The 15,046-nt window shown below is 47.2% G+C and overlaps 1 protein-coding gene across 1 annotated transcript; it reads left to right on the top strand.

The window, feature by feature from the left end:
• Positions 1–8,387: 8,387 nt before the first annotated feature.
• Positions 8,388–9,809, top strand: LOC132243395 (zinc finger BED domain-containing protein 5-like). The gene has a single exon (XM_059713060.1). It carries the CDS (start codon positions 8,388–8,390, stop codon positions 9,807–9,809), a length of 1,422 nt encoding a protein of 473 aa, XP_059569043.1.
• Positions 9,810–15,046: the final 5,237 nt, after the last annotated feature.

Raw genomic sequence — 15,046 nt, 5'->3', positions numbered from 1 at the left:
GCATTTATATCCAGCTTAAATGTTACATAAAGTCTCATGTGGGCCCTCTCTATGGGGCTGGATTTCACCTGAGTAAACTTCTACTTCAGTTTGACTCACATTTGTTTAATTAGATAGCTCTGTTTTCACAAAATCATGTGGGCCCAAGGTCATCTAGTCAAAAGATGCACAGCTACAAGATTTGCTTTTCCTAAATTATCCCAGATAAATGCCGATCCAATCTTTTCTTGAAAACCCTACTGAAGGAGATACTTCAGTTTCATTGGCATCTCATTCCAGCATCCTGCTGCTCTTACAGTTAGGAAGGTTTTCCATAGATTTGATCTAAATCTACTTGGCTGCAATTTAAATCCTTTGCCATATGTTCTGTCCTCCTTAGCAAAAGAGAACAGTTCTTCTCTAGCTTCTTTATGGCAACCCTTTAAATATTTGAAAACTGCTATCATGTCCCACATTACCAGTTAACAGCTTTTCTTTGATGTCACTTACAGCAAGTTTCACTTGCCTTCTTAATTTATCTTCTTTACATATTTGTTCGAATTTATCTAGTTGGGTCTCATAACTGCCTTACCCTGGATGGCAGCTGAGCAGATTTTTTATCTACACTGGCTCTGACCTGCTTAGCTTTAACTCTGTTCTGTTTACCCCTTCCTAGTAATTCATGGATATTCCATTAATGGAGTGCTGATGCACTCTAAAAATGACAGGATAAAGTCAGAGGTAAAATTAATTCATCTTTACCTAAGTTTTATCCTCCTTTTGTATCTATTAAATTAATGAGATGGATGCTTGCTATGGAGAACATACACTGGAAAGCTATTCGTAGCTGAACCCCTGTCATACACACATCACAGCAAAGGGCTCCCCAAAAGACAGCAGGGCTGCACTAACCATTCTGGCAGTCACAAGGTGCATCTACATGTGCATTTGATTACTCACGAGTAAATGGTCCTGGGCACATCTACACATGCAGGGAAGTGGAAGCAGACTTGCTGCCAATCTGGTCCCATTTCCTGGGGACCTGCAATGGGCCCCTGATGTTACTGAGGGAGGGGGGTGGAGCTCCAGGCTTTGGCTGCAGCTGCCAGCAATGCTCTTCAAAAGACATCACTGCTCACTGCTCTCTGGCTAGCCACTTTCTTGGCCACAAGCAGTGTGACAACATAGGGACAGCATGCAGCAGCAGTCTCCTCATTGCCTCTGCCTCCCTGAGCTATGGCTGCTCCAGCCCCTGCCCCTGGTAACAACTAACCAGTGCCCCACACTCCTGCTGGCCACTGTGCTGGTCCTGCTGGCGCACTGTATTGACTGCTGACTGGCACATAGCCATCTCATTCCTCCTGGCTCCCCCATGAACAGCAACTGCCTGGCTGCCCACCGTGTGCTGTGTCAGGGCTGCCACTGTGCACCCACCACCTCAGCCCCATCTGCCTGGCTGGACCCTGGCAGGGATGCTGATGACAGACTTCAGGATGCCACCACTGGGGCTGCCGTTGCCCCCCTGAGCCTCCAGCCCTGCTGCCTTGGCTCTGCCAGCCAAGACTGGTGGCTGCACAATGTTCAGCACACCTGGGAAGATAAGCAGTGGCTGAAGGTGCTCCACATAACCCAGGCCACCTTCTGGAATCTCCTAAAGTGGCTCCAGCCACACCTGGAGTGGCAGGACACCACCATGTGGCTGCCTCTCTCTGCAGACACGCAGCTGGCCCTCACCTTGCTCCAGCTGGCCATATCAGCAAGGCTATGGTACATCATCCACCTGTTTGGCACGGGCAAGGATTCCCCCAGTGCATCAGGGCCCTGGACAGGACACACATCCCTGTCACCTTCCCACTCCACAGAAACACTCCATTACAGCATGAAGGACATTCTCTCTATGCTGCTCCAGGCTGTTGTGGACCACCATGGGAACTCCATGCATGTGAGCACCAGCTGGGCAGGCAGTGCCCACAACACATGCATTTTCAGGAACTCTGGCCTGCTGGGCCTGGTGGAGAGTGGGTTGCTCCACACTGGGGATGCTGGACCTGCAGCTCAGTGCCATGGCAGTCCCACCCTCCACACTGGTGCTCCACATACCTTCTCTTGCTCTGGCTCATTTGGCCCTACACTGGCCACCTGGACCCCTGCCAGGCCCACTTCAACCAGTACCTGGGCCAGATCCACACTCTATTGGAGTGCACCTTCGGCCACCTCAAGAGCCACTGGTGCACCGTGACAGCCCACCTTGAGTTTGCTGAAGACAACCTCCCTGGGTTGTCATCACAGCCTGCACACTGCATAACATCTGTGAGGCAAGGAGGGAGTTCTTCCATGAGGCCTAGGTAGAGAAGGCATGGTGGGGGAGGATGTTTGGCAACAGGAGTGCCACCTGTGGCACTAGCAACAGCAGCAGCCGCCCCCTGTTGAGGCCCCAGCAGAACCGCACACCCATCAGGAGGGCCAGGACACCAGATGTAGGAGATGCTGGCTGACCACCTCCTTCAGCACTCTCTGCTCTAGTCTACCTGCATTGTTGTTCATGACCCCCTCCCCCTCTTGCCCACCCCCAGCACAATGCTCATTGCAAACATGTTTCACAAGAATAAGTTTTTATTCTCCTCACATCAAACAGAGCCCCCCTCCAGTCACCAACCAACAGAGCCCCCTTCTCCATCAAACAGAGACCCTCCACTATCTACCCCACCCACCAACAACAAAACATCTTCTTCCCCATGAAAACTATGTACAATGTCCTTTGTATGCTGTTCCAGACTGGGGGGTCATGGGATGGGAGCACTTAGGTGGCAGAGCCCAGGGACAGGAGGCTAGCACCCTGGCCTCTGGCCATTCCTCCGCAGATGCGCATGCCATAGTCAGTGTGGCAGTGGGACTCACCCAGGGGAGACAGTGGCTAGTGCTCCCCCAACACAGGTGGCTCCCCTTCTGCCAGGCAGTGTCCAGGGTCAGCAGAACCAGTAGGTGGTACTGGCCCCACTGCAGGCAGCTCTGGCTCCATGCCCACATGGAGCTGGGGTGAATGATAGAGATGGGTCAGGCGGGGGAGCTGGTTGGTGCTGGACTGGGGCATGTGCCAAGCCAGGGGCTCCTGGCTGCTGCAAGTGATGCAGGACCTCCTCCCAGGCCCAGACAGGGGCCTGCTGCTGGGTGGCAGGTGGCTGCCAGGGGACAGGAGAAGCTAGGGTCAGAGGCCGGGCAGTGGGAAGCACAAAGGTAACTGCCAGGGTCATAGTAGTGTCAAGCACCCAGTGGCCTTTGTCTATGGCCTGCACTGCATGGACCAGGATCATGGTTTGCTCCTGCAGGGCCTCCACCCTACTGTAGGTTCACTCAGTTCAATGCCTCCTTGTGGGCCATTTCCTGTGCCAGTCACCTGTCCTGGTGGGCCATATCCTCTGCCCACCATCTTTCTTGGTATGCCATATCTTCCGCTGCCAGGCCTGAGCAACACCAGCCAGTCCTCCAAAGCCATGACCAGGTGATTCAGGAGGAAAATCCTGTTCAGGGTCCTCCTCTGGTGGAGCCAGAGCATCTGCAGGGACCCAGCTGTGGGTGGCAGCAACCCTGAGGATACAACCCAGCTGCCAAGTGCAGCCTCTCTCCCATATGCAGCTGCAGGCCCTTTAGAGCCATGATAAAGAATCTATTTGTATGAGTTTGCAACATGTCAGAGATATGATGTTCTGTACCAGGGCCCATGTGCTAGCTGGCCTCAGATCAGAGGTCGAGCATGCACAGGTTACCAGGGACCATGGTATGTCAGCTGGGGAGAGACAGGTCCAGACAGCTGCTGGCTGAGCCTCCCATTCCTCCCCACTTCCCTGTGACTAATGGGCCAGTGGCTGCTGGCTTAAGGCAGCCTGCCTTCCCCACCCCGTTCCCAGGATGGGACAGGCTAGGTTCCTGGAAGCACCTGCTGCCACAGCTCCAGATCTTGCTGCCCCCACCTCCTCCTGTAGGCCAATTACTCTGCTGCACTACCACCCAGCCCTCCTCCAGGCTGCCCACTCGAACTGGCACTGCACCTCTGCCTCACTCCACAGCACCATAAGTTAACCAGTCTTCTCCTATGACCAGTTGCAGCTCCAAGGGGTGGGCACAAGCATGGGCGTGGGTGTTGATGAGGAAAACACCATTCAGAATCTTGCACCAGTTCTCTAAGCATCCACACAGCTGTTCCTCTGCTACCAGACCTGGGCAACTGCCTACAACATACAGTGTAAGAGCATGGCAGGAGATTGGCAGCCTTACAGCAGAGGCAATGCCTCACAGCACCCTCAGGCTCTGATACGGCTGATGGGGGGTGGGCTGTGGACAGGTGGAGCTGGCCTTGGCAACCAGAAGCTGCCTGCACATGGGCTTGGGAGCCAGCAGGCCCGGCAGAAGGCTGCAGCAGCCTGTAGGCCTGGAGGGCATGGGCCTGGCAGCTGCACTTCACTGTGGTGCCAGACAGAAGCACCAGGGTGCAGAAAGGCTGGTGGGTCTAGCCTGTGGCCTGCCCAGGGGGACACAGGGCCTGGAGTTGCCTCAGGCTGCCTCCTGGTGTGCCCCAGAGCTCAAAGTGCCTGCAGCCTTTTAAAGGCCTGAAGAAGGGGCCACCATAGTGGCAGCCCAGGCCTGGGGCAGGAAGGACTCCCAGTCTGGAGCCCTGGGGCTAGTCTCAGGCTAGCTCCCTAGTGGCAGGGCTGATCTGGGAGCAAATTTGCTCCCAGGTCACATCTACACATCTGTAACTTTGCAATAACTAATCACTAGTAAATTTGTTACTTGCATTTGCTGCAGGTAGCAAATTTACTTGCAATTAGCCATTTTTACTGCACAGTAAGTGTGTATACATGTAGATGAGTGTGCTTACTCCACAGTAAACTAGCTACTGTGCAGTTAAGCATCTTGCAACCACAGAGGAGCAATGAATATTACTTAAGAAATTTAGTCCTAGCTGGCAGGGACACACATTATTTTGTGGACAAATTTACTTTGATTCTGACCCACTGTCTAACCCACTGTCTGCTTTTTTGCTTCCAAGAAAGCACATCAGAGCTAAGTACAGACAGTCAAAAAACCTGAGGCTGAATTGATTCAGTCTTTGAAGGTTCGTCTAAGCTGCAAAGATTGAGCCAATAAGCAAATGAGCAGACATTCACTTTTGATTCAGAAAATGCAGCCACATGCATGCAGTGACTCAAGCCAGAAACCAGGGGGCACTAGAGCATGGCTCTCTAGCATGTAGCCAGCATGAGCTGTGTGTTCACTTCTTCCTGCTGCCCCTGATCTCTCTGGGATTTACAGTCCACAATCACACCAGAAATGTGCAGAGCTCTGCAGAGTTGTTCATTGCTTCCTCTTCCTGCTTCCAGATACCTCTGTGGTTTATAGTCCACAGTCACAAGTAGCATTAAGTAAGTCATCAAGGCAGGGCAGCTCTGTACTCGAGGGAAGGTGAGTTAAACCTCCCTCCCTGGTCCCAGACCTCAGCTGGGGTTTGCTGGGGGAGGGGGGCAGTGAGCCAGCCCTCACTGCTCCTGGTAGGGAGCAGAGTTGTGGGGCCAGCCCTGCTCTCTGAAGAAGACAACCCAGCCCAGCTCAGGGCTGCAAAGCATCCTGGGATGCTGGAGGACTCTGAGTTAACTTGAACCAGGAAGGGGTATGGGACAAAAAATTCTTCATAAACCAGTTTAGCCTCAATCAATTAAGTCTGATACTATATTCAACCAGGTTTATCTTGAACCAGTTTCAGCCATTTTGAAACTGATTTATGTGCATTGAACTTCTGTTCTGTTACAGGTTTAATCCAGTTTCTGATCACTTAAACCAGTTTATGTGTAACTTCTGTTCCTAGCCCAGGAGGGCAAATGCAAGCAGACTAATGCTCAAATTTCATTAAGTGTTGCTAATTTAGTTCAGGAGGCATCAGTAACACTTTGATCCACAATCTATGACTTATGTCCACATACTATCTTGGCTGGTCAAGGCCAGTGGAAGAACAGAGCACTCAAAGATGTTGATTAGTGTCTCCCTTTGGGAGACCAGAATACCACATTCTCTCAAAGAGGCACTGAGGCAGCAATCTTTCCAATGTTTGTTCTGTTTCAAATGAGAAGAAAAATAATCAAGGGAGTTGTGCAAAAGCTGCTCTAGTACTATGCAGAATCATTAGATTTTCTTGCCCCTCCTTAGCCTGGTTACAGGCATATATATGAGACAGAAGCCATGCACAGTCTTTTCTTAGCAGTGGCTTCATTGTGGCCTCCAGTGGGACTAGGTAAAGTTGTTCTTGAGAACTTCTGGTGCTTGGAGTGTAGACAACCCTAGAGCATGAGTATGACTTGCTGCTAGTCATACTCATACTCCATCTTCCATGCAGGATATCACAAGGATTCAGCTTGTCTTCTGCTACCTTTTGCATGCCTATATAGGTGCTAGGATATTTAATGAATTAAGAGAGACTGAAGGTACCGTCATGGTTCTCTTTCCCCTATTACCTACTAGTTCAGAAGGAATAATAGATCTCTGACATGAACAGGAGTTGGTTTGCTTAGATTTAATGTAGAATAAAATGAAGTGACAGATTAATAGTTTAGGAATAACAAAAAGAGGCCAAAAGTATATCAGCATTCCTGACTGAAGGTCTGTAGCCATAGTAATAGCCAATAAGGGGTTTGTTTTCATCTGCACCATTGAGGAAGAAGTCAGTTAAAGCTATAAAGTGATACTGATGAAAGAAGAAAGACAGAAAAAAGAAAATTAGGCTTGTTGTCATTATTGCTATTCTTATTGTCATCAATTATTTTATAATCAATGTAAATTTAAACTATTGTCCTTTGGTTGCTCAGAGACCTCTCTTAAGAAAGAGAGAAACCAGTAAGGGCATGTGCAAAGTAACAGCAGCTACAGTTTCACTGAGCAAACTATCAGCTACCAAAAAATTATTGAGGAGCACTTTCAAAGTTTCACTGTAACTAATAGGAACAGATTAAGCTAATTCAAAGATAAGACCCTGTCTAAAATTTTGATCTAGAGCAGAGCTTTCCAAACTGTGTGCCGTGACACATTAATGTGTTGGCGGCAGTGTGTAGGTGTGTCGTGCGAAATGCAGAAAATTTTGCGGAAAGGCACCGCGGAGCTCCCTTACTCGCGTCTGCTTCCCTTGGCCCCTCCCCCGGAACTTCCTAAAGCAGCTAATGTTAAAGCAGCTAAGCCTTAGCAGCTAAGGCTTAGCTGCTTTAACATTAGCTGCTTTAGGATCGTGTGGCGTCTTGACGTAAGACACATGTGATTGGCGGTGTCGGAGCGGTACGGCGAGGAGTGTGGAGAATTCGGAATTCTCGTTGGAGACTCCTTTAAAGGAGCAATTAATGGAGCAATTAGTTGTGAGTTACATCACCCCCAACTCTCAGCTGTGCTGAGCGGAGGAGTCCCCCGGAGGTCCTGGACTGGGACTGCACCGAGCAGGCCGTCCGCCATCTTGGCCAATCGGAACGGAGCTCAGTGGAGGTCAGAAGCCTCGGAATCAGCGTGCTCCCAATCACCCGGGTGAGCGCAGCTGCTGGCTGTCACCCAGTCAACCTACCTGCTGCTGGCTGAAGGTAGGCCACCCTCCCAAACCCAATGTGGCAAACAGCAAGCCACTCACCACGTGGCACTTATAATTTGATTTCTGCCATTTATTTTTATTTTTACTCTGCTGTAATTGTGGATTGACCACCCACCGGCAGTGTACCACCGGAGAGTGCTGGAACTGGACTCTGGACATAGGCATTGCAAATATTTGCAGCAATATAGCCTTGTAGTGAGACATATATATTTACACCATTTTTGTTGGATTTTTGCTTCTCTACTTCATGTGTTTTTGCAGCTGAGCTCCTACCTGGACCTATGTGTCCTAATATGTATTGTAAATACTTTAGTTAATTTTGTTTATTTTTCACATTTTCTCCTGGTCCTGATTCCTATCTTTATCTCACTTTATCACTGTGGGAGTGGAGCGCAGGTGCTGTTATTTTCATAAGAAAAAACAGAGAAAGATAAGCGCTAAAAACAGTCCTGTTATTTTCATATTTAGTTAATGCTAAAACCTAAAAATAAATTTGCATAGATTTATTCATTAAATTGCAGTTGAATTACCCATAAAATGGATAAGTTTCTAATTAAGAAAAGAAAAGCTGGTGAAGATGACGTTTGCGATGAACAAAATGTAGCCGCTATAGAGGAAACTACGCAAGAATCAACTGTTGAACGGGTCTGTATTAGTACGTAAGAAGTGTAAAATTTCCAAGCCTCGTTTATACAATAAAGATTATATGAAACTGGGGTTCACATTTTCTGGTAATGAAAACAATCCTTGTCCTCAGTGTTTAATTTGTGGGGATATACTTGCAAATGAAAGTATGGTACCAAATAAATTAAAGCGTCATTTTACCTCAAAACACAGTCATTTGTCAGAAAAACCAGTAGAATACTTTATTGAGCTTTCAAAATCTATAAAGAAGCAGTCTGCATCATTCACAAAGAGAATGAAGACATCAGAGAAAGCTCAAAAGGCAAGTTACTTGGTTGCTCAAATAATTGCCAAAAACAAGGACCCACACACTATTGCCGAAACCACCATAAAGGAATCTTGCTGTGCTATTGTTCGAACAATGTTTGGGCCCGAATTTGAGAAAGAAGTTAATAAAATCCCTTTGGCAGATAACACGATTGGAAGACATATTCAAGACATGTCTGATGACATTAAGCAGCAAATGAAGGATATTTTTCAAGACGATAATATGATCTTTACATTGCAATTAGATGAAGCAAGAGATGTCAGTGGGTTAGCACAATTATTGGTTTTTATACGTTTCATTCATACTGACAGAATTATTGAGCAATTCTTGTATTGTCTAGAACTTCCAATGAGAACTAGAGGTGAAGATATATTTAAAACTTTAGATTGCTTCATGAAGGAAAATAATTTGCAATGGTTAAATTGTGTAGGAATATGCACAGATGGCTCACCCTCAATGGTTGGTTCAACAAAAGGTTTTATAGCTTTAGCAAAGAAAGAGAATGAAAATATTATACTTACTCATTGCTTTTTATATCACGAAGCACTAGTCGCGCAAACCATTGGAAATGAATTAAGAAAAGTTTTGGACAAAGTGGTTCAAATGGTCAATTACATTAAAAGTAGACCTCTTCAATCAAGATTATTTGCTCATATTTGTGAAGAAATGGGGGCAAGGTTTAAAAAGCTTCTACTACACACAGAAGTTCGTTGGCTCTCAAGAGGTCGAGTGCTTTGTCGTGTATATAAATTGAGGGAAATGATGCTTAAACTTTTTGTGGAAAATCAGCAAAATGAATTCTGCAATCTAATTCAAAACAAACTGTGGTGCACAAAATTGGCATATCTTGCTGACATATTTGAACATTTGAATAAAATAAACACCAGTATGCAAGGAAAAGGAGAAAATATCTTAACAGCGGTAGATAAAATTTGTACTATGAGAGACAAAATAGCAATTTGGAAAAGGAAAGTGAAAGAAGGAAATTTTGAAATGTTTTCCAAAACTGCTGAGCGCAAGCTAAAATGTGATATCAGCTCGCTAATTGTTGACCATTTAACATTGCTTGGAGAGAAAGTTCAGCATTACTTCCCAAATGTTGGAATCCAAGACTATGATTGGATCAGAAATCCATTTCTTTCAACTGCAACAAGGAACCTTTCACTTATTGAAGAAGAAGAATTAGCTGACATAAAAAATGATCGAAATCTGTTAATGATGTATGAAGAGGGTGACTTAGACAGCTTTTGGATTCGTATTTAAAAAATGCATCCAAACATAGCTAAAAAAGCGTTAAAAATTCTTCTGCAGTTTTCTACTACATACATTTGTGAAGTATCCTTTGCAACGATGGCAAACTTAAAGACACTCAAACGTGGAAGCTTAAAAATGCTTGATGACGAAATGAGAGTGTCTTTATCTAATATTCCACCAAATATTCAGAAACTGTGTTCATCCCATCAATCTCATACATCCCATTAAAATGGTAAGTAGTTATTGGTGTTATTTAACTTTTTTTAATTCTTGCACATACTTACATACTGTTCATCATAAATGACAACAATGTATGTTATTATCTTACAAATCATATATTTTTAAAAATATAAATGAAAGGTTTTCATGAGATATGTTGTGTCCCCATACATTTCGTTATTACAATTTATGTATGTGTCCGTATCTCTTATAACGGGTTAGTTTAACCTCCGGCTTGCTAGTAAAACTGAATTACTGTGTCGTGAAATGATGCATGTCTAAAAAGTGCGTCACCAACATGAAAAGTTTGGAAAGCTCTGATCTAGAGTCTTTGCATGTGCCAGAAATATCTATCCCATAACATGGAACGATTGGGTTGTCCAGCTACTAGGCTGTTGGTACTTGGAAATGTTCTGTCAGAGAAAATTCCCATGGAGGAGGTCCATTCTATGCTGAGTGTAATGCACTAAGAGCAAGCTGAATATTTGAATAGGAAAAAAAGACTTTGGTGTGAAACTTCCAAGAGGAGGTTTGCTTTGCCTCAGTGCATTTTTGTTCAGAGTTGGGTGAAGATCTATCCATTTCTCAACAGACACACATGAGGGCCAGTTGCCTTCACTGAACATATGCTAGGAATGGGCAGAGCAGTGAGGATGTCAAACAGTAATATAGAATTTCGTGTCTACTCATGGAGAAAAAAAGCCTTGGCAAGGATGAAACTTGCAATTGACAGTTTCCATGGGGGCTGGAGACCATTTCTGAAATTTCTGCTTGAGACAACTCAGAAGATGGTGTAGTCAGGGATCAGTGAACTAGTCTGGAAATTATCTCACAACAACAAATAGCCCATAGCATGTTTATGGGAGTTTAGAGAGAGGTTTCTCTCTCCAAAGGAGGCTGGGATGTTTCTTTGGATGATTATTTGCCTTGCTCAACATGTATTAGTTTGTACTTTTCAGCAGAGAGGGAAAAGAGGAATGTTGGGAATCATGAAGAGGAATTAAAAATACTCAAAAATGGGCCTGGTATAAGGGGATTACAATTATTACCAACCTTAGAAAATGTGTCTGACAATTCTTGATCTATATGCAACTGCACATGGTGAACAGCTTGCCTTTCATTAGCTTGTTACAGAGTGCACTGGTCTTACAAATAAGAGCCCTGATCCTTCAAGTTGCTCTGTATCTACTTATTCCATCTCCTTTTGGCCAGTGGTTGCTCAGTTCTTTGCAGGATTGAGCCACAAGTACTTAGTAGTTTTCTTAAATGTATCTTTACCATTTGGAGCCCAGGTGCTCAGCCCCCACAAGCCTTGCCCCAGCTTTCCGGTGATTGAATGCTTTCTCCATTAATGACAGACCAGGTTGCAGGATATTGCTGAGAGCTTTCCCCGCACATGACAACATTCCTTACTAACACATCTTTGATTTAAGTGCTGATAAATGGGAGAATTTGAGTCAGTGGCAATCAGAATTAAATCAGAGGCTGGCCTTTTTTTTATTCCCCTCATTCTCTTTTGCCTTTTTAAATTACCTTTCAGCTCAGCCCCAGACTGAGTAATTCAGAGTCTTTGGAAAATGAAAGTCATTGTCCGTGGAGAGATGACAGCAGTTATCTAAGAGCAGCAAGAAAAAAAAAAAGGTGGGGTGGGGAGAGAAAAGAGAGAACAAGATTTATTCTCCCTACCCTCCACACCTAGAACTCACCTGATCTGAAAAGTTGACAGACCAATAGATCCATCAATATCTCTTCTGCTGGCACAAGATTATCCTCCCATTTTATAAGCTGGAGATAAATTGCAAGCTTCATTTTGGCACAAGATAATATTAAAGAGAAAACTCTTTCCTGTCCCACTGTATATCAATGCATGCCAATTCCACCCCAGAGACATTTTCCCCTCAGGAACACTTTACTATAATGTTAAAAAATTAAAGTAAAGCAAATTAATAAAAATCTCAGAAGTCTCAGATTATACAGGTTTAATGAATTTGGCATCCTAAGCAGAAAGGCTACAAGCTAGCTCTGGAAGGTGCCTTCTGTGCAGAGTCTAATTTCAGTGATTCTTCAGTTTCTTCAGTGCACCCAAAAGTGTTTATGGACCAAACAGACAAAGAGCCATGCCTCTGAGGTCTGAGATTCTAATGTCAAAGATAATATGAGCAAAACCATTTCACAACACCCCATTAGAACCTCCTTGCAGACTCAACCTACTAAGAGGCCCTGAAAGCCATTGAGCAGAAGAACCGCAACAAAGCACATGATCCTGATAGTCTACTACCTGAAATTTATGATCAAGTTGGCAAAAAGCTCTCTCTCCAGCTACATGATGTTATTCTGAAAATCTGCAAATGTGAACAGATTCCCAGTACTGCAGATATGCCAGAATCATATCCTTATTTAAGAAAGGAGATATATTGGATTGCAGAAATTACCATTGTTCTCCTCTCCTTTCCATAGCATGGAAGATCCTTGCCTGCATTCTCCTCAATAAACTCACTCCCCACATAGAGGAGATTCAACCTGAGTGCCAGTGTGGTTTCAGACCATTTAGAGGTATAATAGACATGATCTTTGTTGCTAGACAGCTGTAGGAGCCTAAGCAATGACTCAGAAATGGACCCCTTCACCATTAGAACTGGAAACAAGTAAGGTTCCATGATAGTACCAACCCTTTTACTATTTATATAGCAGCAATTCTGCATCTCATTGCTGACATACTTTCATCTGGATCCAGGATCCAGTATCGCATGGACAGGAATCTCTTTAATACCAACTGGTTATGTTCTAAATCCAAGATAACGGACCCCTCCATTACTGATCTTCAGTACTCTGACCATTATGTTGTGTTTACCTACTCAGTTGAAGAGTTCCAGGTTACCCTTAACCAATGTATGAAATGCTTCGGCTCACTGGACACATATACACAAGGTGCTTAATTGTGCAGTAGCATAGTTTACTGCACAGTAAGTGCATGTGTCTACACATGTCTATGCTTACTGTGCAGTAAAACCCCCTAAAAGCCATCCCCAAATTAACTCACAAATAGTTACTGCACAGTTATCCATGTGTAAATGTGACTCTATGGCAGCCCCTGCTTCAGACCGTTAAAAGCTTGCAAGCATTTTGAGACCGGGGCACAGCAGCAGGCAGCCTGAGGTGACTCCAGCTCCTGTGTCCCCCTGGCCAGGCTGCAGGACAGCTGCCCCAGCCTGCCTGCACCCCAAAGCCACTGCCTGGTATCGCAATTCTGCGTGGCTGCCAAGCCCATGCTGTCCAGGCCTGCAGGCTGCTGCATGCTGCTGCTTGCTGCTGCATGCTGCTGTAGGCTCCAGCCAGGCCTGCCAGCCCCCAGGTGCAGCTGCAGACAGGTTTTGGCTGCTGTGGAAAGCTCCACCTGCCTGCAGCCCACCCCCAGCAGCTTGTCTTGAGCTTGTAGGTGCTGTGGGGCATTGCCTCTGCCACACGGCTGCCAGTCCCTCTCCAGGCCCTTGCATTGGGCATTGCAGGCAGCTGCCCAAGCTCAGCAGCATGGGGACAGCCATGCAGAAGCCCAGAGAGCTGGAGTGGGACCTACAAGGTCATTGTCATCACCAATGTCCATGTCCACACCTGTGCCCACCACCCAGGGTTCCAAATAGTCACAGGAGGAGACTGGTGACCTCGTGGTGCTGTGGGGTGAGGCATAGGTGCAGCACCAGTTCAAGTGGGGTGGATGTTCCAACTCCCACACCTTAGAGGTGCTGCCAGGCTGGATGTGGGAGCGCCAGCACAACCAGTTGGCACAGCAGTGCCGCATAAAGTTCAATGCCTTGCAGGCACAGTGGGTTTCCATCATGGATCACAACTGTTGGTCAGGGAGTGCCTGTAAGTCCATGCCTTTTATGTGGAAACTGATGGACATCCTCACACCCCAGGACCCAGACTGCAGCCGTGCTGTCTACAGCAGCATGGGTGACCTGCCTCAGCCCCCACCCCATCCTGGTACCCATGATAACACATCGCTTGGGGAGAGCCCCTCAGGCATCCAGCAGCCCATCCCACCCAGCTCCCCAGCTGCATCCTCCACCATCAGCTGGGACAGCCCAGGCCAGTGCCTGCTATGCCAGTTCCGCAGCCTCAGCCCCTGCCACAATGCACAGCCAGTCACAACACCACTGGCTGCCAGCAGTGCCAGCTCCTCCCTGCGGGGAGAGAGGAGCTGGCCAGGGGGCCACCCACAGTACACCACCATCTGAGAACACCACCTAGAGCTGCATGCCAGTGCTGACAGATGTGATGGCATGGTGCTACCATCCACACCAGCCCCGCACATGGGTTAAGCCTCGCACCAGGGAGAGGGTCCTCCCTGCTCCTGCCCCTGCCACCAACCCAGGCCCCCAGCCCCTGGCCCCTGTCTCCACTCCCTGCCCTGCCCCACCTCACCCTGCTGGCTCTGGCCCCCTTCCCCCACAACATGCAGGGAAGGAGACAATGCCAAACTATTGAGCAGCCCGTTCCCCCAAGGTTAGTGGGGCATGGAACTTTCAAATGCCAAAGAATGTATTGATGCCAGCAGCAATGTGCTCAGCTGCAGGGGCAGAGGTGTGGCCAGCACCTTGTCCCAGGTGTCTGGGAGTCCTGAACCCCCTAAGCCCAGCTTCCATGGGCTAGGGGGCAGCACAGCAGAGCACTTGGCCTGCAGGTGGAGTGAGGGGGGCAGCAGAGTCTAGAGCTGTGGCAGCAGGTGCTTCCAGGAGCCTGGTCTGTCCCAGCCTGGGAATGGGGCAGGGGAGGCAGGCTGCCTGTGGCCAGCACCCAGGAGCCCTCTGGCCACAGGGGAGTGAGCAGAGATGGGGGCTCTTGGCCGGTGGTGCCTGGGCCCAGGCCTGCTCAGCTGACTTACCATGGTCCCTGGGCCCCCATACATGACTGACCTCCGATCTGAGGCTGGACAGTGCACAGCCCCTGGTACAGAGCAGCTTATTTCAGAAATGTCGTGAACTCACACAAACATCTTCTTTCTCATGGATCTAAAGGGCCTGCAGCTG

The sequence above is a fragment of the Alligator mississippiensis genome, chromosome 9 (genome assembly GCF_030867095.1).
Source record: "Alligator mississippiensis isolate rAllMis1 chromosome 9, rAllMis1, whole genome shotgun sequence".
In the NCBI taxonomy this organism is placed as follows: Eukaryota; Metazoa; Chordata; order Crocodylia; family Alligatoridae; genus Alligator; species Alligator mississippiensis.
Note: the sequence above shows the minus strand (reverse complement) of the source record. Positions and strands in the feature narration are given on the sequence as shown.